Source organism: Perognathus longimembris, chromosome 22 (genome assembly GCF_023159225.1).
Source record: "Perognathus longimembris pacificus isolate PPM17 chromosome 22, ASM2315922v1, whole genome shotgun sequence".
NCBI lineage: Eukaryota > Metazoa > Chordata > Mammalia > Rodentia > Heteromyidae > Perognathus > Perognathus longimembris.
This window is the reverse complement of record NC_063182.1, coordinates 37050760-37075758: the sequence shown is the minus strand read 5'-3', so window position 1 is coordinate 37075758 and position 24999 is coordinate 37050760. Positions and strand designations below refer to the sequence as shown.

The following is a 24999-nucleotide window of genomic DNA, read 5'->3' as shown; positions in this document are numbered from 1 at the left end:
AAATACACTTATTAGGAAGTGAGAAAAATAATGTGTGCTCCCTTTTCAGCCAACTGGAATAACCAAAAAAATGTTTAGTAAATTTTAATGCTCTATCATTCTGGGTAATTTCCTCTGCATTTCGGGCAGTTCTTTTTCCTTTCCATAAAAAAAGAAAAAAAAAAGCCAGCTTTCGAGCTTGAACTTGAGGCCTAGCATTCACTTAGCTTTGTTACCCTTCCTTTTCCTTTAAGTGCTAAAAGCCCTGTAATTACTTGAATTCACGAGTAGTGCACTTGGCTCCATCCTCAGCAACACTCATCCTAAATAAACAAGAAACTGACAGCACTTACAGTGGACCATACAGGGCTCATCTTTGCCTCTGAAACCATCCTTCCCTCATTTTATAGTCTTTTCACAGTCTTCTATGCAAATCCAAATTAGGTATTTGTTGAAGAATAAATGTCATCTACGATAATCATGTCAAAGGGAACATTAGCTGATTCTTTAGAATGATGTCATTCATCCATTGTTTATTCCCACTGGTATATCAGATTGGATAGCTCAGTATTCAAGTCTTTCATATTTAGGGGATGGAGTTTATTTCCTGGTAGATTAAAGATCTAACTATTGAATGGCTAGAGCAGAATACAATCACCACTAGAGTTTCACTGTGGTACTACAGACACTCTCAAAGTATGGTTCCTCGATCAGAAGCTTCACTATCACCTTGACGTGGTTAGAAATGCAAATTCGTGTAGCCCACTCTAGACTCAATCAAACTGGGGTGCATGACACAGTTTTTAAATTAGCACTTTTGGTGATTTGATAACACCTTTGGTGGAAGAAAACCACCAAAAAAAAACACTGCTTTAAGCTTTCTTTGCTGCAGTCCAAGCTAAATAGCAACCGTCTTAATAGGCATCCCAACTATTAACTAATCCCCAATACTGAGTTTTAGTAAGTTATTTGTAACAAGCGTACACTGGAAATATTTAACCCACTGTCACAGTTACGGCAGCACCCCGTGAATTTCTCAAGATAGAATTGAGATCTACCTCTTTACTAATTCAGAGCCTCTATTTCTGATGATGAAAGGGTCTCATCCAGCAACCTTTTTTCTCAGGGGATAATAGGCCTAATTGTGTTGTCTGCAAGAATTTCCGACTACTAGCACATGCAATGAACTCTTCTTTCATTCCAATATTAAATACTTAAAAACCTGAAACACTCCATCTCTTTCCATAAAAATACTTAAAGTGGCTTATAAAAACTGGCATGCAACAATTAAAAAATTAAGGACTGAGGGGCTGGGAATATGGCCCAGTGGCAAGAGTCCTTGCCACGTATACATGAAGCCCTGGGTTCGATTCCTCAGCACCACATATATAGAAAATGGCCAGAAGTGGGGCTGTGGCTCAAGTGGCAGAGTGCTAGCCTTGAGCAAAAAGAAGCTCAGACCCTGAGTCCAAGCCCCAGGACTGGCAAAAGAAAAAAAAAAAAAAAAAAAGAAAAGGCAACATCAGATACAACCCATATTTATGTCTCCTAGTTTATCGCAGCCTTTGAGAACACTCTAAACAGAATATTGTTCACGAAAAAACTTTGGATAAAAGCTGACAAAAATTTAAATACAGATACATTCCAAAGATACATAAACTGAGGTGCTTACAACAGAAAGAGGGTAGGCATTGGAGTAAACTACCTTAGTTCAAACCAAAGCAGTTTATTTTCTGGTGTTCTAAATTACAGTGTTATCACCCATAAAACAAGTAGAGGTAAGATAACGCTATGATGTAAGTTCTAGGGCACAACATCGTTGCGCTTGTCCTCTCACCTCTCTTCCCAGTACTTCATCATGTCTAAAAATCTTTTCCTTCTCCAAATGTAGTGTTAAGAATTTATCATTAAAAATAAAACTTCCGAACAAACAGTACAAGAAATGTATCCAACGCCCAACGTATGATACTGTAACCTCTCTGTACGTCAGTTTGAAAATAAAAATTTGAGAAAAAAAAAAAAATAAAAAAAATAAAACTTCCGGGCTGGGAATATGGCCTAGTGGCAAGAGTGCTTGCCTCGTATACATGAAGCCCTGGGTTCGATTCCCCAGCACCACATATATAGAAAAAGCCGGAAGTACTGCTATGGCTCAAGTGGCAGAGTGCTAGCCTTGAGCAAAAAGAAGCCAGGGACAGTGCTCAGGCTCTGAGTTCAAGCCTCAGGACTGGCAAAAAAACAAAAACAATAACAAAAATAAAACTTCCATTTGTTCAGCAAATATGAGTATTTACCACCACACTGCCCTTTGATCTTTTAGAACAAATCCAGAGAAGATACATTACATGCATATTATTTTGTTAGTAAATTAATTTTTCTTCATGGACGTTTCCTCCCTTCTGTATGAAGTGGGCATTGAACACAGCATCCTAGTGCTGTAGCCATAAAAAATAAAGCTTTCCTTAACAGGTAGGGATTTTACAATATTCTTTTGGGTATCTTAATGGTAGTAAATCTATCTCTGAAGTTGCATGTGATTTATATCAGGAATATGGCAAAGTGGTGATATCTGGCTGCAGAAAACTTGCCCTAACATACAGATATTCATTTCAGACTCAAAAGCAACAGGAAGATGGAGCAAGACAATAAAGTTAGGAAGAGATCATTTGTGCCTGTAATAATCAGATTTCCAAGTACAGACTAGTAGTAAGGAAAAGGACACATTCTACGTGAGCCTGTCATGTTCAAAACCTAGTCCTGTGCTAGGTAGTCTACACTGCTATTATATGCATTTGTTTTGACTGACTGAACTCCAGTGGATTTTTTAAAATGTGGAAAAATAAGAGTATCAAGAATTGCTAATTACAGCAAAATAAATGTCAGGAATGGTTAAATGCCAATGGTCTTCTTCAATTTGTTTTTATTACAGTAAGAGGAATTTTGCTTATTTTTGGTGCCAGCTCAGGGGCCTGAACTCAGGGCCTGGGGGCTGTCCCTGCCTGAGCTTTTGTGCTCAAGGCTAGCACTCTGCCACTTGAGCCAAAGATCCACTCTAAGCTTTTGGGGTAGTTAATTGCAGAAAAGAGTCTCATGAACTTTCCTGCTCAGGCTGGCTTTGAACTGTGTAACTAGGATTACAGGCACAAGCCACTGATGCCTGGCTAGGAATTTTACTCTTAATGCATAGAATCTGAAGGAAAAAATTATATAAGCTTTTAAAATAGGCCCTTTTGCTAATAATACAAATGTGAAATAAAACCCTTCAAACAAATACCAATTTCAGTAACAGTTTACATACAGCAATAATTTATTCTGAAATGTTCACTTAAGTTTCTGTTGAGACACCATCCATGTCTCGTTAATAAAAGAGCAGCCACCTCGCCTCAGATACCAGAATATATGACAGTTACAGCATAGCAAAAATCCTACCTACTTTCAGATAAAATCTAGTTCATGTAAAATAGTTTCATTCAATGTTTTACAGTTACACAGTGTTTTTGAGCACAAAATAGTGTGAATTATTACACTGTAGCTATCTCTATGCACATCATGTGACCACAGAACTGTTCATCATTACTTCTGAAATTGAACCACCAGTTTCACTCATGCAGCAAAGCAAAGCAGGCTGGGTAAACTTACTCATCAGGAACCATATTACTGTGAATTTCACAGTCACATGATTATGTTAGATGGAATCACAAAGACTAAAACATATATTTTTGCATAAATACCAATTTCTCCCTGATGTAAGTTTAGTTTATAATCTAGAAATGATTGATAACAGCAATATATCATATTTTCTATTTGTAGTGTTCATTATTTTAAGACAAGTGATAATTAAAGGATAATGGGATGGACGCTACTTAAATACATGTGAAACATACTGTACAAATATACTTGGCTTTACCATTTCCCTCATAACTATCAAGAGTGCCTCCCAAAATATGACCAGTGAAGACAAAATGTACTATCAAATATGGCTTCCGGAACAAAACCCCTCTAACAAGAATCAAACCTATTTACAAAACTTTTCAATCTTTTAAAGTTTCATTTGAAACAAAATTTCTATAGCAATTGTAATTAACGCCTAATTTTTATAGTTTTGTCCTTCCAGGTCCTTTTAAACCGATGTCACAAGGTAAGATCCTGAATGGCGCTTAGGACTTTGAGTTCCACTGGACTCTGTGCTCTCAGTTTTTGAATCTCGCTTCTTGGTGTTATTAGTCACTGGCGTGGGAATCTGAGATGGCCGGGCTGAAGTGCTATCTGCGCTGCTTTTCCTAGGGCTTGGGTTGTAATTAAAAGGGGTCACTCTGGCAGCTACAGTTCCACTAGGTGAACTGTGTTTGCTGGAGCTGCTTGAGCTGAATGGAGTGCGCTCTGCTATAGAACTTTCACTCATCTCTGCTGCTGGGACAGGATTATTTTGTCCCAGTTTTGTCTCTGGTCCTTTTTGGTCTGGGGCATCTACCTGAACAAAGGAGTTCAGGCGGCTTTCCAAACCCACGGTGTGCACAGGAACACTGCCATTACTCACATTTTGTTTTCCCTGATTATCTTTAGAATCTTTGACATTTCCCTTTTCTGAAACACTATCAATCACTGGAGGAGTATTACCAGTGGGAGATCTTCCAGATCTAGGGTTGTTTATGGGACAGTCCTCAATCCTCACCCAAACATCCTCTGTTTTAGAAACAGCAGGAGCCATTTGATAAATTAGAGTCTTTGATTCAGCACCATTTGTAGCACCCGAGGAAGTGGTCTGAGAAGTACTTGCAGGAGAAATGTCACTTTCTTTTATTTTTCTCCATGTTCCTTTTGTGGGTACTTGGTTTTCTTTAGTTTGTTTGGTTCCTAAAACAGAGTTGACATGTTTTTCATCTTCACTTTTGGCTTTCTCACTGGACTCTGATGAAGCAGAAAGAATAGAAGATGAACTCCCAGTTCGTCTCCAAGTGCTTACTCGAGGAAGGGATGATGAATGTTTGCTGTGCTCCCGCTTCCAGGTTCCTGACCTATTGATTGGAAGTCTGGAAGGACTTTCAGAATGAGAGCGTGCTATATCGTGTCGCTTTGCTGGTCTACCATCATTATACTCTATAGTGGGACTAAGATTAGGTGGGAGTTTTCGCCATCCACCAGACTGAACAGGGGAATGTGTAGCTAGAGACATATCAGGAAGAGAAGGACTTAAAACTGGTGTTTGTGCCTGGGATCTAGTGGGAGAATCTGGTCTGGAAGACGGTGAAAGAGATTCAAATGAGGCAGATTCCTCCAATTTTCTCCTTAGGGTTGGGCTTGGAGCTTCTTTGATGAAAGTAGACTGTCGTACCAATGCAGGTCTTTCTGATCTGTCAGATTCACTTCCACTTGACTTAGTTGAAGACATTCTGGAAAGTTCTACCTTTTTATTAGATCCATTGCTAGTATTCATTTGATTTAGTCCTTTAGAAGCAGACTCACTTCTTGGGATACTAGTAGCATTCTTGGATAATCCCGTTTGTTTGGTAAGGTTTTGTTGGCTCATCTGTCTGCCTGGGGATGTATAAGACATTTTCCCAGAACCTGAGGACTTGGTCGATGAAGTACTAGGTGATGATGTCCTGGGAAGCTGAGACAATTTGTTAGGAGGACTTATTCCATTTCTACCTGGGGAAATTGAGTTTCGCCCTGGAGACTGCAAAGGTCTACTTAATGGTTGCTGGGTAGGTCTTGAAGGAGTAGAATCTCTAGATCCTGATCTAGAAGGTCCTTTATTTGACCCACTAATCTGGGAAGTCTGCCTGGTAATAGGGCTCAATTCTGATTTCACTGATGGCTTGGCTCCTCTAGGAGATGTGGTAGCTGTTTGACCTTCACTGGGGCTTTTGGAGGCTGGAGTTTTAAGGGGTGGGCCTTTTTTAGAAACAGGACTTGTACTTGAGGAGCTATTCCGAACTCCTGGAATATGAATCATTGTTCTACCTCTAGAGATTGAAGGCATGTTTGTCTGAAGAGGCTGTTTCACTTGGCTTGAAATTTCTGAATTTGAGCGAACTTTTCCAGTAATCAAACTTTTATAAACTTTTTTTCCTCCTTTGATTCCTTTATTTACAGATTCTATCTTTTTAGTTTCCAATGTGCTTTTCTCCCCAGGTTTGAGAATTCGCGGGCCTTTATTACTTGTAAAGGGTTTTTCTTCTTGATCGGGTGTAAGATGAAAAGGTGATCCCAAAGAAATTCCTGATTTTAGAGAAAGGATGGAATCAGAGTCAGATGAAGCTTGTCTAGATAAGCATGCAGCAGCAGCAGCTTGGTGCAAACTACTCACTATGGAATTTGCACCTTCCTGAATAGCTTTCCAATCAAAATTTTCTGAATCAGGGGATAAACCATGTTCTGAATCTGGTCTCTGTATGTCTTTCAAATCAAGTGTCAAATCTTTGGCTAATATGCCACCCACATTTCTGGAACTATGTTTCTCATTATCACCCTTGAGTCTTGAAGGCCTTTTCTTTTTTGGCATTGCAGAACTTATACATTCTTGCAGCAGATCATCTTCAGAATCAATACTAAGAGAGCTGAGAGAACTGTTTCTGGAGAAACAAACGGGGGTATCTTCCACATGAAATGATTTAGGAGCATAACCTGATGTCTGAGGTTTACTTGGTTCTCCCTGTGAGTCAGGAGACTTAGTCTCTTTGATAGGTTCGTTTTCTTTGTTGTTGTTGTTTTCTTGGTCCATGTCACTGAGAGAACTTAGAGATGAATTACGAGAAAAGCAAACAGGAGTATTTTCAATAGCAAAATTCTGTAACTTTTCATCAGTTGCTGCTCCTCTATTTGGTATTTCTTTGGATGACTGGGGGAAGGTGGGTTGCTTCTGCAGTACAGGTTTCGACTGACCTCGATTTACTGTATGTTTTGTAACAGTTTGTGACTTATTAGCTGACTGCTGGCTTGAGGTTACTTCTGGATGGCCAGTAACTTTAGCATCTGAATCCTTACTTTCTTTCCCTTTTCTTAACTCAGCCTTTTCTCTGGAAAGATCAACATCATCATCATCAAAGTCTAGGGAACTCAAAGAATCATTTCGTGAAAAACAGTAAGGAGTTCCTTCAATAGGGGTGTAATGGTGTGGTGAATCAAAAGTAAAACTTCCTCTGACTCGATCTTCATTATTTGGTAGCTTATCATTGTAGTCCTTGGGATTATTTTTCAAGTTCTGTTTCTTCGAATCTTTGTTGTCTGTGAAAGTTCGTTCAGGATTTAAGTTACTTTGTGAGTTTGTATTCTTTCTTACATGTGTTCTACATTCAGGATTTTGTGGCATGGGTTTTACTGGTGAAGTAGGCTTCTTTTTCTTACTATCTATTTGATTTCTGTTAGCTCCAGATGAAGACATAGATGCTTGTTGGACCTGGTCCATTATCTTTTTCACTCGGAAAGGCTTGTGACTTTTTCCTTTAGGCATTGCAGAATTAATGCATTCTGCAAGAATATCACCTTCCTCGGTTTTATTGTCATCCAAGTTAGGCATAGTTATGGATGAGGCTTTTCCTCTCTGGATCTCCTCTGTACTTCTGCCTTCCGTAGGAATGGTATCTCGTTTTTCAAATTCACTTGACTGGCCCCCTGCTCGAACCCCATCTGCAGCAGCTAGCTCATTTGGAGGTGATTCTATTGTTAGATCACTTAGAGATGTGGCTGTGGAAAAGTTTATAGGTGTCCCTTCTACACAATATACCCGTGGCACATCGTCTCCTGGTGTGAAACTAACATGCTTTTGTGCCTGTAACCTGTTCTGTGATGGCAGAAGTTTGTACACAGGCAGCTGACTTGGTTTTCTTGCTACAGGTGGAGGTAATTTTGAAGCAGTCTGGGCTAGCTTTTTGGCTTTGCGTGATGACTTTGTTGGCATGGCAGAAATAATACATTCTTCTAATATTTCAATATCATCATCATCTGACTCATCTAACAGGTCTTTTTCAGAATCAGTAGGCTTTTCTTCTTTCTCTTTTTCTTGGTTCTCATTTGATTCTTCAGGCTGTTCTGGTTCTGTTTCATTCCCATTATCATTTTCCTGAACAGGAGGCATTAATCTTAACTCCACATCTTTCTGAATAAATGGCTCATCGAGGCTCAGAGCACTTAGGCTAGATGAACAAGAAAATCCATCTGGGGTGCTTTCTGTGGCAAAATGTAGTAAAGTATCAGCATCTGGAAGAACCTGGACTCTCTGAACTGCTGCATTTACAGTGGCTTGTTTAGGTCCACTCTCTCTCTTTTCAGCAGTGGGTACTTTAATTTTTGGTACTTCTCTTTTAGTTTGAACTGTCTGAGGAGGTGGTGGTGGAGTTTTGCTTCTGCTTGGTGGCATGGTTTGTCCGGGACTATCTGGAAGGTCACTAGGGCTTATGATACCACTTATCATTCCACTACATGGCTCGCTTTGAACTGAGCTGGCAATGGAACGACTCTCAAAACTATCCAGTGAACTGACAGAAGTACATCTGCTGAACATGAGTGGAGTCTCCTGAACATAGTGCTCTGGTGGACTTTTAGGTGTCTGAGCACCACTTTTAGAGGGAGATTTGGCCCCTGAAGACAATTCGACAGCTTTGTGCCTGGCTGATTCTGTGGGCAAGCCAGAAGCCTGAAGTCTGCTGGATTTGGTTCTAACATGCTGTGACACTGTTGGGCCTTCACTTGCAGGAACTTCAGTGGATCTAGTCACGCTGTTCTCTTTTACTTCTGCTATTTGCAGCTTACTACCAGAATCACCTTCCTGTGTTGTCTGGTCACATCCTACTTCATCTTCAGCCGATGACAAAGATGATAATGAACTACATCTTGAAAAACATATTGGGGTGTCTTCTACACAGTAAGTCTGTATTGTTTCTTGGTTGATAGAGGGAACTTTGCAAGTGGTAGCTTTTTGAGTCTGACCATTTCTACTTTGTGCTGAACTTGGATGCAGCTGATTTTGCCTCTTGGCATTGGATGAAGGTGTGGATGATGCACTCTCTGTGCTTGAAGGGATGTGTTCGGTTTTAGTGCTTTGTGCAGTTGAATTCTTCGAAAATGAAAATGACTGTTTCTGTGAGGAAGACATGTCTGTAGCATATTTTAAACTATAATCAATAGGCTGATCCACATGATGTTTTTCTTCATTGTATTTTATACTGTAATTTGTTGGTCTCTCCTCTTCTTCATGGTGTTCTTCTTCAGAGTAACGTTCACTATAGTTGGTAGGTTTATCATCTTCATAGTCATCTTCCTGACACAAAGACTGGTTAACATTCTGATTAATTCCGTGAGTAGAACCAACTCGATTTGTTTCTGAACTGTTTGTTGCCCTTGACCTATAAGGAGAAACACACTCCTGCTGTCCAAAATGTGGTTGGAACTTGAGGTGTTTCTCATCAGTGCTCTCAGGATATACAGGGTAAGTGGTATTCTGACTTCTTGATTGTCTTTGCTCACTTTGTTTTACTTCATCTTCTATTATGTGTTTGGGTCTTGCCCATCTTTCATTCTGTGAAGGACTTTGCCTTCCAGAGTTCAACTGCTCATCTGAATATTTAAGACTATAATTTATTGGTGTATCCAGTTCTCCATCATTATCATCCATATGATTTGCACTATGTATTTTATGGGCTAGGTCAGCTGGATATTGACCATAACTGCAAAATTTACTTTCATCATCTTCAGAATAGGATTCAATTGAAGGTTTCATTTGACCTCTCTTACCATAACCATCACTACTACTGACACTATTTAAACTATCATTTGAAGACCTCTTATATTCTAGTTTGGCATAAGGCATAGAGCATGTCCTATTTGAATTTTCTGACTTTGTGAAACTGTATGCATTTGAAAGTGTGTGGGCAGCAGAGCTTCTTCTTACTGCATTCCTTTCATCTGTCACACAATGTAGTTCTGTAGTAGAACCAGAATTTCTGTCTTCCTGGGAGGTATGAATGGCTGATACTTCTTCCATGACTTTGGCAATCTGGGCTGCAGTGGTAGAGATCTGCAAACTTCGCTTTGAAGAGGTTCCTGGATTTTCTGTTGCAGGATGATAGCTGCTTAGGCCAATTCCTCGTTCTCTTTCCAAACTTCTATCTTTTTCAGAACGAGAACTATCTAAATTTCCCCTAGAAGAAGAGCTAGGCAACACTGTGGTATTCAAATATGGTGAAAGAACAGTCATGTTTCCAGTATTAAAATTGTCTGATCTATTGTCGTCATGCCGATTGGCATCAAAAACATAGTCACCATAAAGACTTTGCTTGTGTCTCTGCTTACTACGATGTGATGCCTTGGGACTTAAATTGTCAATGTTGTCAAAAGTTTCAGATAAATGCTGAGCATCTAATTCTGCTTCTAGGGCCTTTTGTTTCCGAACATGAAGAGATGGCAAGCTTGAACCAGGGGACATAATATTGGCATCCTTATACTTTGCAGGTCTGTTTGCCATGAGATTCCTTAAAGCTGCAGCACTTCCCATAGCAATCATTTTGTGCTTTGAATGAATGAGATTCTTGAGCATGCTAACTGCTCCCATATCCCACAATGCTTCCTGGTCTTTAGGATTTCTTGCTGAGAGATTCCACAAAGTTCCACATGCATTACTGACTATTGTCAAGCTGTGAGATTTTAAGTGCTGCAATAAGGTTTGTAGGCAATTGTTCTCTCTTAGGATTTGCCTGAAATCAAAACAAGAAATCTCAGAATTAAGTTTTTTAAAAAAATGTATAAGGTGACAAAAGGACAAAAATATTATAGCTCTAAAGATAATTACAAAAATAATAAGGACAATGTGACTACACTGTTAGGAGTTCCAAGTATTCTCTATCTCCCTTGGTTAATTTAGTACAGTTAATATTTAAAGTATTTAGCTGTCACATCAAAAGAAGTAAAAACATTATTTTAATCTATTCTATATGCTCTGCTCTGATTCAATAGCTTAAAGTAACTTTTTTTGAGCAGATGCATGTACTATACTCATACAGTGACATTTTTCTAATTTAAAGACCATGTATTATGAAATCTTAAAACTGAATAGGGACTTTATGGTAATTTAATCTATAGATATCTGCCACAAAATTGACATATGAGCTATTTTGGAAAAGGTAGAAAGAACTAATTGATTTTTATGTAGTCAAAAAGCACAATGTATGCTCCTAAATTAACAAACTTACTTTCTAGAGTAGTTTACCTCTTTCTGGACCGATTTTGGGATATTGCTATCTCCCTGACAAGTAAGTGTTCTCTGGAAGACTGTATGTGTAGTCATTACTTTAAAATATATCATTGAAAGGTGTTTAAAACATTTAAAACATATAAATACAAGGGCTGGCAATCAATATAATGCCCTCTAGTACTTCAAATAGCTATAGTGTTTAATGTGGAGCAAACTGACACTCAATGACAGCATATATTGCTCTAGTAGGCTCTGAAATAGTTAAGAGTAAACAGTAGGCTTTAATATGGCAGTTTTCTCTCAGTAGTCTAGTAGTCAACTGAGGACTTTGTAAAGTTCAAGAAGTCTTCTTTGAAAGGGTTATCAAGCTATATTTAGTGCATCAAAAGCTTAAAGAAAAAATATGTTTATATCATTATAGGCTCTTTTGCTAAAATAACCTCACCTTCTTTATGAGAACAACAAAGGAACAATACTAGAGAAGTTAAACAAATATTAAGCTGTGAAAGATCCCTATATTTTTTGTACCCTGAATCTATCTGTAGTGATCTCTTAGGTTTCACAGATCAAGTAGCTTAATGAATAGCCGGTAGTTAAGTAATTATTGACATTAAGACACATTAGAATGTGAGTGCTGGTGGCTCATACCTGTAATCCTAAAAGAAAGCTAGAAGTGGAGCTGTGTACTAGAACACTCAGGGACAGAGCCTAAGCTCTCAGTTCAAGTCCCAGGACAGGCACCTCCTCCACCTCTTCCCCCCGCCCCCACCAGATGCCATTAGAAACATGTGAACCTTTACTTACTGAATCATGCTCATAGTTTTGGCCTTTTTTTTTTTTTGGCCTTGTTTTTAAAACAAGACCCATATTCTTTTATATTATACTAATAAATAGATAAGGATTTTTTTCCCAATATTAGTAACTTTTATTTTTCCTCTAATATAGGTCATTACTCTCAATTATCATTTATTTCCAGATTCCTTTAAGATACTATAACCTTATTAGAAGGAAAAAACTAATGAGTTAAAGTAGGAGATCTTTTCACTGTATTAATATTTTGGCTTAGAATTTCCATAATTACACAAAAATATTATTTGTAATGAGGCCTTTCAAAGGAAATGAATTCTATACTAATTATTTTAACATATAACAAAACTCCGTATATACCTGTGGTCTTCATTTGTAGCTATTAGGCTGGACACATTCCGCAATATCCCACCTCCACTTTCAATAATGGCTAAAGTATTTGTCTGGCTCCGGTAAGTGAGCGTGCCAACCAAAAATGCAAGTGCACCATCTACAGCACATATATCAGCTTTATTTTCAGTGCAATGTGCCGACAAATTCCATAAGGCACTCAATACACTTTTGAGTGTGGATTCCTATTAAGAAACAGAATATGTGTCAAATCCTACTTAAGAATTAGAGTTTATTGCTTGTAACTTCTACTACATTTACTTGTATTGGATAAATTACTTCCCTTACTATGGATTCCTCATTGGTAAGTTAGAAACTTCTCATTTAGAAAAACTTTCATAGAATGCCAAATGGAATTTAAGTCAGTTACATATCTATAAAATAAGCACAATATATTAAACTAAGATCTTTATCTTAAGTGTTTAGATGATACTTAAAAATTCTTAATTCTTTCTATAAAGATTATTAAACAGAATCGATGTACATTATGAAAAGATCACATTCGTAGGATAAATGCTCAACTTAAAAACTTTCATACACTACATATAGATATGGAAAGATATCTAAGAACTATTGTTAAATTAAAAACAAGATACAATATTCTATTTATATTAAAAACGTACATATATATCTATATGTGGTTGATTTAAGTAACTTCTGACAAGAAGAAAGGTACTGGGGAAAGTATAACTTCTTAAAAATTTCAGATACAAAAGAATTACAAAAAGTCACATTCCCTTAGTATAATATAGTAATTACCATAGAAATATTCTGATAAATAATTGGAGATATTTGGTTTCAATTTGCCATGGTATTTACTACATAATCAAGAAACATTCATTAGAAACCTATGTGCTTAGTACTATGGCTTATACCTGTTTGTTTGTTTTTTTTTGTTTTTTTGGCCAGTCCTGGGGCTTGGACTCAGGGCCTGAGCACTGTCCCTGGCTTCTTTTTGCTCAAGGCTAGCACTCTGCCGCTTGAGCCACAGCACCACTTCTGGCCATTTTCTGTATATGTGGTGCTGGGGAATCGAACCCAGGGCCTCATGTATATGAGGCAGGCACTCTTGCCACTAGGCCATATCCCCAGCCCCTATGGCTTATACCTGTAATCCCATCTACTTGAAGGTAACTATCAGGAGGACTGAGGTTCCAGGCCAACCAGGCAAAACAGTTACCAAGACCTGTCACAACAAAAAAGATGGGCAAGATAGTACATGCCTATCATCCCAGCTATGTGGGAGGTGATAAGTAGGAAGATCATGATCCAGGCTTGTCTGGGCAAAATAATGAAAGCAAAAAGCGCTTGGGATGTAACTCAAGTGGTAAAGCACTACCAAGGTGAGGCCCTGAGTTTAAGTTCCAGTAGCACAACAAAGAAACAAAACAACAAAAATCCCAAAGGTACACTTTTGTTATCATAAGTAGAGGTACTCCTCCAGATAAAATATCTTTTTTTTTTTTTTTTGCCAGTCCTAGGTCTTGGACTCAGGGCCTGAGCAATGTCCCTGGCTTCTTTTTTGCTCAAGGCTAGCACTCTACCTCTTGAGCCACAGCGCCACTTATGGCTTTTCCACATACTGAGGAATTGAACCTAGGGCTTCATGCATACGAGGTAAGCACTCTACCACTAGGCCATATTCCCAACCCCAAAATAACAATGTAATCTAAGACAAAGATTATTGTTATTGTTGCAGGGCTAGGGGTGTATCTCAGTGGCAGAATGTCTGCCTAGCATGTAAATATTACTACAGCCTGAATTTATTAAATTAAATCAAACATTTCATGGGAAGATGAGACCTGTACATTCAGAAATAAGAGAAGACAGTGGCTCCTGGCACAGAAAGTAGAACAAGAAAAGGCATGGGAGTAGGGATCAGCAAGGGAGGGTTGATGGACAGAAAAGACACAAAAGGAGATGGAAGACCATGATAGGCAACAGTAGAAATTAAGTTCAGAGATGTCAAAAGTAGTCTTTGAATGCTACAACAAACATTTGGGGCCTAACTCAACAAATAGCTCAACACTTTATTGGCCTCATTAAGAAATAAAATGAGCTGGGTATTAATGGCTCAGACCTATAATCCTAGCTAGTTGAAAGGCTGAAATCCAGAGGACTGCTGTTTAAATAAAGCCAGCCTAAGCAGAAAAGTCTTGGAGACTACATCTTCAAAATAACCAGCTTTTTGCTGGTCTGGAGTTGTGGATCAAGTGGTAGAGTGCCAGCCAAACAAGTGCAAAGCCCTGAGTTCAAATCCAGTACTGTTAAAAAAAAATTTGGCTGACGGAGAAACTGTCAGAGAAATGTAAAAGAGGCAGAAAGGCAGTGCTTTCAACAATTCAGATGTGAGAAGAACTCAGTGTTAATTACACTGTGACTGTAGTAAAGGTGGGACAGTCAAGCATCCCGAGAACAGAATGGACTAAATTGAAATGAGCAGAACAACTCTGGTATTGTTATTTTAATTGTTTTGTGCTAGTACTAGGGCCTGAACTCAGGGCCTCTGGTTCTTGCTTAGTTTTTGTACTCAAATAGAAAGCTTTACCACTTGAGCCATACTTCCAATTCTGATTATCTCTAGTGGTTAACTGGAGATAAGGGTCTCTCAGATTTATATGCTTGGGGTGGCTCTGAACCTTGATCCTTAGATCTTACTCCCAGAGTAGCTAGGATTCTAGGCTTCAGCCACAGGTGTCCAGCTTTATTGTTATTTCAAAAATTCTGTCTAAGTCTGGTGCCAGTGGCTCACAACTATAATCCCAGTTACTAGGAAGCTGATATTTGAAGCTTATAGTTCATACATAGCCCAGGCAGAAAGACCCTCAAGACTCCTTTTCCAAGTAGCCAGCAAAAAAAAAAAGAAGAAAGTAGAAAGGTGGGGGAGGGGAGAAGGACTTAGTTCAAGCTCCAGTACACACAAACACACACACACACACCACCACCACCACCACCAACAACAACAACCCCCCCCCACCCAAAAAAAAAAAAAAAAACCCAGAACAGAATGGAGGGCATTAAGATGGTTCGATGGTTGGTTTGCAGCACAACACTACCACTTGTGCTACCTCTCTAGTTCTGGCTTTTGCTGGTTTATTAGAGATAAGAGTCTTGAATTTGTCTGCTTGGGCTGGCAGATCTCAGCCTCTTGAGTAGCTAGGATTATAGGCATGAGTCACTTTGCCTGACTTTTAAGTTTACCTAAAAGAAAAACAGCCTAGAAAATAAGTGTTATATACCATTGTTGTAATTATTTTTAGCATGCCATGTGAAACCATTTCTTTTGTTTCTCTTATATTCTCTTCCTGTGGTTGTACCCCTGCTACCACTGTATCTCATCTGAGTACCCTGGATACTGTATACAGATGTATTAGAACTAGGGAAGGGAAAGGGAATAACAAAATCAAGAGACAAAGGATAAATAGACAAAGGATTCCAAAAGCAATACTTATAAATCCATTTGGTGTAAACCAACTGTACAACTCATGGGGGGCAGAGGAAGAAGGGAAGGGGGGAGGCAGGGAAAAATGAGGGAGGAGGTAACAAGTGGAACAAGAAATGTTCTCACTTCCTTACATATCAAACTGTAACCCCTCTGTACATCACTTTGACAATAAATAATATGTTTTTTTAAAGTCAAAGAGAGGGCTGGGAATATGGCCTAGTGGCAAGAGTGCTTGCCTTGTATACATGAAGCCCTGGGTTCGATTCCCCAGCACCACATATATAGAAAACGGCCAGAAGTGGCACTGTGGCTCAAGTGGCAGAGTGCTAGCCTTGAGCAAAAAGAAGCCAGGGACAGTGCTCAGGCCCTGAGTCCAAGGCCCAGGACTGGCACCAAAAACAAAAAAAAAAAAAGTCAAAGAGAAATAGATTTCCTTTGACAAAAATTGGTGAAATATGAGTTGTTCTATCTTGCTAGAAGTGTTATATAAGTGTTGTTTTTTATAAAAAGAAAGAAATGCTCTAGGTCAGAAATCTAAATATACTTAATGTAATGAGGAGCACTGGAAGAGAAATAAATAAAACTAAAGTAAAAACCTAAAAAAAGGAAAAAGAAAAATAGCCCAATTTCTGAAATAGATAACCAACCTTCTATAAACATTATTATTTGGGGATTCCTCACTCTTCAGTCTCAACAATCCTTGATAAAATTATCAAGGAACTTGGAGAACTTTAGGGGATTGATAGTTAGAGAACTCATAGGTAATACTTATACCAGGGATTTCTCAATCAGGGATGATTTTTTTTTTTTATCCCTTCCACCTCTGGGGGAGGGAAGAACATGCAGTAATATCTCGAAACATTTCTGATTGAGTCACAACTTGGAGGAAGATGCACTAGCAGTTAGAGGACAAAGGTTAGGAAGGCTTCTAAGTATCCTACCAAGGCTCAGGTCAGCCTAAAGCAAGGCATTATCTGGTACAAAATGTTTCTAATGCTGAGGGTGACTCTTACAATCTTTCCTGAGTCCTACTGTGTGAATCTGAACTAAAACAATGCACTGGTGAGATAAGGTCAGAGACCTTAGGTTAGGGACAATACTGAGTGAAAGAAGGAAATAAAAAAGTACTGAATGATACTGAATGTTTTCAAATGTACCTTTTTAACTTCCAAAGCACATTCCATTAGTGCTTTTACACTTCCAACTTCTCTCAATGTCTTCTTACTATTTACATCTGCTCGCCAAGACAAATTTCTCAAAACACTTGCAACAACCTGCAAATAAATTAATTTTAGAGAAATCTGAATATGAAATGATCATATCAGTTGTCTTTTTTGTTTCTAATGTTAGAAGTAAAAAACGTGTATTATAGTATATATATACAGTGTATATCCAACATGCTGTGTTTTAAATTTTTTTTTGTATTACACACACACACACAATCTTGCATGAGACCCGAGTCAAAACACATAATTCATTTGTTTCATATATAACCTGTAGATATAACCTGAAAGTAACTTTATGTTTGTAATATTGTGCATGAAACTGAGTTTAGTGGTACTGATTTCTCACTTGTGGCATCATACTGGCACTCAAAATATTTCAGATGTTAACTTCTGTGTGAGGACAGGATGGAAAACCTGTGAGAGAGCGAAGGAAGGGGTGACATTGTCCAAAAAAGAAATGTACTCATTACCTGACTTATGTAACTTCTCTTTATACAGCCTTTGTAATTAACAATTTTTAAAAAGGGGGAAAAAATCAGATGTTGGGGCATTTTGGATTTTGGTTAAGAAATGCTTCACCTGTATCCAAGCATAATATGCACGTATGGAAACGTCACAGGGAAACTCATTATTTGTACAATGAACATGATTGAATAATGACAATCCTAACAGGAATGTCCTGTCTGTGTACTAAAGAAATTTCTCTTAAAAGTGCTGCTAAAATGCCAAATATAATTCTTCCAATATAATTATTTCTCTTTATTGTTAAGAGAACTACACTTTAAACATTTACTGCGCCATAGATTAATATAAGTCAGGGCAGTAACTAGTTAATATCCAAGAAAAACAAATGAAATTCTAGGTAGTACCTGCTGTAAATCTTCACTTTCAGATTTCAGTTGGGCCACAAGTGCTCTCATGCAGCCTTTCATGGAGCAGAGCGTAGCCTGTAAAATGAGATTAAAAAACAATGTCACCAACAAGGCAATCTGAAGCCAGGCTTCAGTTCTGGCTACTAAACCTTAATCCTAGTTTTCATTTCAATCATAAATGATATTTTACCTACAAAAGATCCAGACCAAAATTATCTAAATGAAAGGCAGAAGCCTCCTAATTGCTACTTTCTTTCCTTGACAAACTGGAAAATAAAGCAAAAAGAAATGTTAAGCAAAAGGTTTTAAAGTCTTTTATCTGAATGGAATCAGTTCATATGTTAACACTTGCATATTATCAGCATTTTTAGAGTTTTGCCTTCATTTCTAGGAACAGTGTCGGTAATACAATTTCATAAATTCCTTATCATATTGCACTGGTAGATGTGTTTTTGTCTTTGTTGAGGCACAAGAAAACCAAATTAGTAAGGGTATGTACTGAATGTGAAGTATAGTCATTGTTTAGTCAGAGAGGGGAGACAAATGCTAAAAGCGTTCAGTAGTTTTTGTCCCAATTATTTGAAAAAGTAGTTTGTATAAAAGTAAAGAAACTCGAACCTGGGCTATCATTGTGTGTGTGTACATGCGTGTGCACCAGTCCTGTGGCTTGAACTCAGGCCCTGGGGTTTGTCTCTCAATTTTTTTTGCGCGAGGCTAGAGCTCTACCAATTGAGCCACAGCTTGACTTGTGACTTTTTTGATGCTTAATTGGAGATAGTCTCACAGACTTTCTTGCCCAGGCTAGAGTAGTTAGGATTACAAGTTTAAGCCATGCACTCGGCATGCTTGAGCTTTCATGAGAAACAGATCTACTTTTGCACACTGGCTGGCATTTTATCACCTGAGCCATGTCTCCAACCCCAAGAAATAGATCTATGGGAAACAAACAAACATACCTTGTTGGCTACATCTCCAAAAGTCAAGTTTGTCAAAGCCATTCCAGCATATCTTCTTAAAGTAATACTGTAGTGGTCATTAGTAAGCCCATACATCTCACAGTCCACTTGCAATAATTCTGCAATGGCCTGTAATCCCCCTAATTTAAAAAGGGCAAGAGGAAAAAGATAATAACCTAAAATTAAACTAATTAGTGTCTAGTTGATAACTTAAATATTAGGGAAAAGTCTCAAAAGAGAATACAAATTTGCCTTTAAAATTATGTCACAAAAAAACGGTTATAAAGGACTTCTATGTAGTGTATTTGTAAAGTACACCAGACAACTATTCCATTACTGCCAGTTTCTCCACCCTCCAAGCCTTTGCTCTGCTGATTGAAATAGTTTTTTCTATTTATTGCCAACAATGAAGAAGGGCATTTTCTAATTCTAGGTCCTCCTAAACATAAACAGAAAAAGGCAACTTTACTATTATTAGAACTTTACACTCTTCACTGTCACCCACTGTGGCCTAAATCATTTAACATTTTTAAAAATCTGCCAAATAATTCCTTTTGGAATAATTACCTTTAGAAATAGTGAAACTTTTAAACAAAACTGCAGGAAACAAAGCTTATTTTTTTCATAAAAAAGAATTATCTGTTCATATTACTACTATCTGAATTAAATTTTTTTCTTTAATAGTGTTTAAATACCAACTATCTCAAGATACAGTATTTTCATTCTTCCTGATTCTTATCATCAGGTTTGTTCAATAATGCCCACAGTGGTTGGCACTAGGAAGGAAAGAAAGAAAACAAGGGCAAAGGAAAGACAATAAAGGAAGAGGTTTACAAAAAAGTGATGTAAAGTGTCCAGGGAGTCAACAAAAGAAAGATAAAAATGCACATGGAGCTATTAAAATATCATTCATCATCAAACATTGATCATCACAGGTCTTAGGACTTTTTGTTTGTTGCTTGTTTCTGAGAAGTGGCTCTGACAGATAAAAAAGGAAATCCTTGGGCACACTAAGTCTTGTCAGGTCATTAATCTGCAAGAGGACCAATAAATTTTAGAAATGATCTGTGAGGATTAGCATACAGAAAAATTTACAAGTTTACAGAATTAAGTTCCATCCTAAGTCAAGAACTCTAGACCAAGATATTTAACTATAAGAAAATACATGAAAATCTTTATAACTAGAAGCTGATTCTAAATGTAGATAAATGAAAATTAACCTGTCTAAAGAAAATCCAAGTCATATTTAGGAAGATTTTCCTTCATCCACTTGTGATAATGGAAAAACGTACAGTAAACAGTGAACTAACAAATCTTTATGTCTTTATGGAGCTTATTTATAAGGGAGAACAAAGACATTGGAAAACATGGTTAAGGTAACCGGTGGACTGAATTTAGACCTAGTTGGATTGCAGTGCCAAGAAAAAGACTGAGGAAGTAATATTTAAGATGAGACTTGAGAGATGAATGAGTATCTATGGAGGTCTGGCAAGGATAAAAAAGAAGCATTCTAGGAAAAGGACACAGTATATTTAAGACCCCTTGAGCTTGAAATACAAATCAACAAGAAAAGGACTCCCAGATGAGGCTGCAAAAATGGACAGACACCAGATCATGTTACAACCTTCTGTGCCACATTAAGGAGGTTAGGCAGAAGAAAGACTAATAAGACGCACATCCTCAATAGATTACTACAAGATAAAGTGTACAGAATTCATAGGGGAAAAAGCAGGACAAAGTACTACAGAACAAGAGACAATGGGGTCTTGCACTCAGGATGAAAAGAACAGTGATCTGAGAAGCAGGATTAAAGATACTAGATATAGGGATAATGATAAAGCCATGGATGATTTCTTAAGATTTTAGTTTTGATTAGGGGATGTGGGAAGTAACAAATTCAGTTAGTGACAGTTGAGTTTAAAAGTGTTTGGAATATTGCCTTTAGGAAGATATCAGATAAGTATTATAAAAATGTGTCTAAAACTTAGGAGAGATCTGTGCTGAAACACAAATATGAAAAACACTAAGTGAACATTAACTCTAACATAGTAACTTGAGAATAGATAACACTGCACAGGGTTAGAGAAAGCCAAACGCATTCAAGGAATGCCATTATTGATATTTGAGTTTTTGCTCAGGATATTGATATGGGAGTCACTCAGGATACTGACAACCCCAAAATTATGAGTATTATAAAGCAGACTATCAATATTGAGATAAAAAGTAACTATGTTTTGTTTTAAATAAAATCCTTCATGAAATAGCAATATCCAGAATACTTTCTCAAGAAAGGCAAAATGCATCTAAGGAAGGTCCCACGAAACACTAAATTGTCAAGGAGTTGATGAGCACTCATATGGAAAAACTACACATTTTAGAAGTTGATTTTGAAAACCAAGATTCAAGAAGGATATGGAGGATATCCTATCAAAACCGTGAATAGGGGGGCTGGGGAGATGGCCTAGTGGCAAGAGTGCCTGCCTCATATACATGAGGCCCTGGGTTCGATTCCCCAGCACCACATATACAGAAAATGGCCAGAAGTGGCGCTGTGGCTCAAGTGGCAGAGTGCTAGCCTTGAGCAAAAAGAAGCCAGGGACAGTGCTCAGGCCCAGAGTCCAAACCCCAGGACTGGCAAAAAAAACAACAAAAAAAAACACAAAAACAAAACCGTGAATAGGGGCTGGGGATATGGCCTAGTGGCAAGAGCACTTGCCTCATATACATGAAGTCCTCGGTTCGATTCCCCAGCACCACATATACAGAAAATGGCCAGAAGTGGCGCTGCGGCTCAAGTGGCAGAGTGCTAGCCTTGAGCAAAAAGAAGCCAGGGACAGTGCTCAGGCCCTGAGTCCAAGGCCCAGGACTGGCAAAAAAAAAAAAAAAAACCACGTGAATAACATGTCTAATAAAAAAATGATAAAATTTGGAGTGTAAGATAACAAGGGAAGGGGCTGGGAATGTGGCCTAGTGGTAGAATGCTTGCCTGGCATGCAGGAAGCCCTGGGTTCCATTCCTCAGTATCTCATACACAGAAAAAGCCAGAAGTGGCTCTGTGGCTCAAGTGGCAGAACACTAGCCTTGACCTGAAGAGAGCTCAGGTATAGTACCCAGGCCCAGAGTTCAAGCCCCATGACCAACAACAACAACAACAAAAAAAAAAAAAAAAAAAAAAAGGTAAGAGGGAAGCCTTTATGACTTAAGGGAAATAAAAAGAAAAAAATCAGTAAATTCTAAAGCAAAGAATATAATTCATAGGTTAAAACTATAAATAGATTTCCTGAGGTATGATGCAAACTCGTGGCTGATAGAATAAAAGGCTGCCCAATATAATTGGGGTATTTCAATACAAAGATGATGAGCATGTCCTCCATTTTCTTTGGTGCCTATGTTAGAAAGCAATGGTCCAGATGAACTTAATTATTATCATTTGTTATCTTGGAACCTTACTGATAATGGAGGACCAACTGCTTCAAGTGACATTAAACAGGATTCTTAGATTTTTTTTATTTTTTTATTTTTGGGTGCCAATCTTGGGGCTGGAACTCAGGGCCTGGGCACTGTCTGAACTTTTTTACTCCAGGCTAGCACTCTACCACTTGAACCACAAGTCTACTTCTGGCATGTGTGTGTGTGTGTGTGTGTGTGTGTGTGTGTGAGAGAGAGAGAGAGAGAGAGACAGAGAGAAAGAGAGATAGAGTGAGAGAAGAGAGAGAGAGAGAGAGAGAGAGAGAGAGAGAGAGAGAGAGAGAGAGAGAGAGAGAGAGATTCACTGGAGATAAGAGTCTCATGGACTTTCCTGCACAGGCTGGCTTCAAACTGTGAACTCTTAGATCTCAGACTCCTGAGTAACAAGCATGAACTGAACAATGCCTCTCAGAATCCTTACATTCTTAATAAAGACTAAATGTCTTAAAAATTAACAGAGAGATGAATTTAATTTCTTAAAGTGTATTACTTTTGTTTGGTTTTCATAGCCACCATCTGCATGAAATACCCCATCCTAGAATAAATACTGGGGAGGTCAATGTCAATATTATATTGATCAGTGTTTCAGAGTTTCTTGAGGGTAAATATCACATGGAGCTACTTATTAAATGTGATTTCTAGGCCATTCCCCCAGGGATTTTGTTTGCCACAGGACCAGGGAATCTATATGGTTTGACAAATGCCTCTGGTGATTATTACAATCCAGAAATTTTGTAAAATATTAATGCAAGTAAATCATGAGATCCTTGGAAGCCAAGATCCTACTGTTGCCATTACAAAATTCTAGTACCTAGCAATGGTTTCTGGGACTGACTAGGGAATTAAGAAATAAAAATCACTAACGTTACAATTGAAAACTTCCAGTACTAATATGTACAAATTTAGACCTGGCATCTGGAGGGCTTCATATATGTACAAATGGCAGTTCCAGATGACTGGGCTTAAGAATATATGTTCACCTAATGGAATTTATTTCTTCCCTATTCCTAGTACTGCCAGATACCTGTGCTGTCTTTACTATCTCCAGCCTGAATTCACAAACTTTAACCCTGTTCTTCCCCAGTGCAAAAATGGAGACTAGAAATTAGAGGAAGGTCACATCTACGGCTATGTCCCCAGCAGTCACACCCCCAGAAGCCCCATCCTGCTCCTCACCTGAAAGCCCCTGCCCTAGCTCCTGTGATGAAATGCCCCGGGTAGCCTTCCTACCTGAAGAAGGAAGAGGAACAAATACTGAGTCTAGGTTTTATTTTGAAATTCAGATGATTAATGTGTCAGTCCTAGAAGTTCAATGGAACATTTGCAGAATACCTTTGTAATATACTAAAATTGAATTTTTGTTCATTAGTTTTATTACTTTCTCAAAATTATTAGCATTACACTTTTTTAAAATTTTTACAAACGCTAATAATATACTGAAGAAGGGGGATCTCCTAAGATTAACTGAGATTTTACAAGTCCTGAGGGAGGAGAGAATCATGGAGGCCCGTGGAAGAAAAGCATGGCTGCAGGACAGGCCTGACATCTCTCAGCGTAACAGAGCCTCCCCAAGTGATGACTCTGAAAGGGACAACATTCACTTCGGGGTGTGCAAGTTCTCTGTGTTTAAGAGGCTCATGACTTTATCATTTTTAAGATAAGTGATAAATGACAATGATGAGGGTGGCAGGAATACAAAGTGGAGGCTGGAATGTAATGTAACAAACAGTATAAAAAGTAAGATAAAGCTACACTAAGATGGAAACTCAGTGTATGTTTTTTGCTTGTGGCATGACTACAGAAATTCAATTCATATGAGATGGCTCAGCCTGATGCAATTTATAAATACCACAAAATGAACCTAGAAATCAAAGAAAAACCATTACATAGAAAATGTGTGTATTATAATGCAGGTTATATAAAGTCTGAAATGTGATAACACATACCCAAAAGAGTAACTGTTTCAAAATTTAATTTTTCTACATTACCTAGTTTCAAATATACCCTGTAAAAATCCAGTAAAAGACTGATAACCATGAAGATAAATGGAAGTAATAAAATAATAACAACAACAATTCCCCTTGGTATTAATCAAAAGTGATTTACAGATTCCAAGGTAAATGAAATAGCTTTACATTTTAAAAAATAATTCAAGTTATGCTCTCCATTAATTGTCACATGGTATCTACCTTGGCAACAGGGACAAGGAGTGGTATATTTCTAAGTCTTAAAATCTTAGGGAAGACAATTAAAGTTAGTTTGTAACAAGGCAGCAGTTTTTGTGATTCAGAAGCCTTTCTCCCATAGGAACCAGGAAACAATATTTTGCTATAAAGAGGCAGCAGCTGAACAGAAGTTAGTGATCTTATTTCTCAATTCATTAATTATTAAATATCTCTATTTACAATGATGAATTTCAACTATGATTTAAAAATAAACTAACGGCATTAAGAAACACTTTGTCTTACCAAGTTCATTCATTGCATGTCTATGTTCTTCATCAAATGACAGTTTCATTAGAACACACACAGCAGGACAGATCTGATGTTCAACTGGAGCTGGCACTAAGAAATAAAAGCACCATGTCCCATGTTATTTTACTACTTCAACAGTAACTGTTTTATTGTACATTGAAAGTATGCAAGAGTCATTAACATATCCCTAATGT

General features: G+C 37.9%; 1 protein-coding gene across 17 annotated transcripts in view; it reads right to left on the bottom strand.

The window, feature by feature from the left end:
* Nucleotides 1-3423: 3423 nt before the first annotated feature.
* The window catches only part of Apc (APC regulator of WNT signaling pathway), a 94224-nt gene continuing 72648 nt past the window's right edge, over nt 3424-24999 (bottom strand). For 10 of the 17 annotated variants that reach the window (XM_048331525.1, XM_048331537.1, XM_048331531.1 and 7 more), the window contains 7 exons: nt 24800-24895; nt 23508-23561; nt 18864-19003; nt 17905-17982; nt 16967-17083; nt 12335-12549; nt 3424-10670 (listed from right to left, as the gene is read on the bottom strand). In XM_048331525.1, the coding sequence (XP_048187482.1) occupies nt 4100-10670; nt 12335-12549; nt 16967-17083; nt 17905-17982; nt 18864-19003; nt 23508-23561; nt 24800-24895 (7271 nt within the window). In that variant the 3' untranslated portion in view covers nt 3424-4099. The remainder of the gene's footprint in view (nt 10671-12334; nt 12550-16966; nt 17084-17904; nt 17983-18863; nt 19004-23507; nt 23562-24799; nt 24896-24999) is intronic. The other 7 variants (XM_048331528.1, XM_048331533.1, XM_048331539.1 and 4 more) reach the window with 1 other exon arrangement.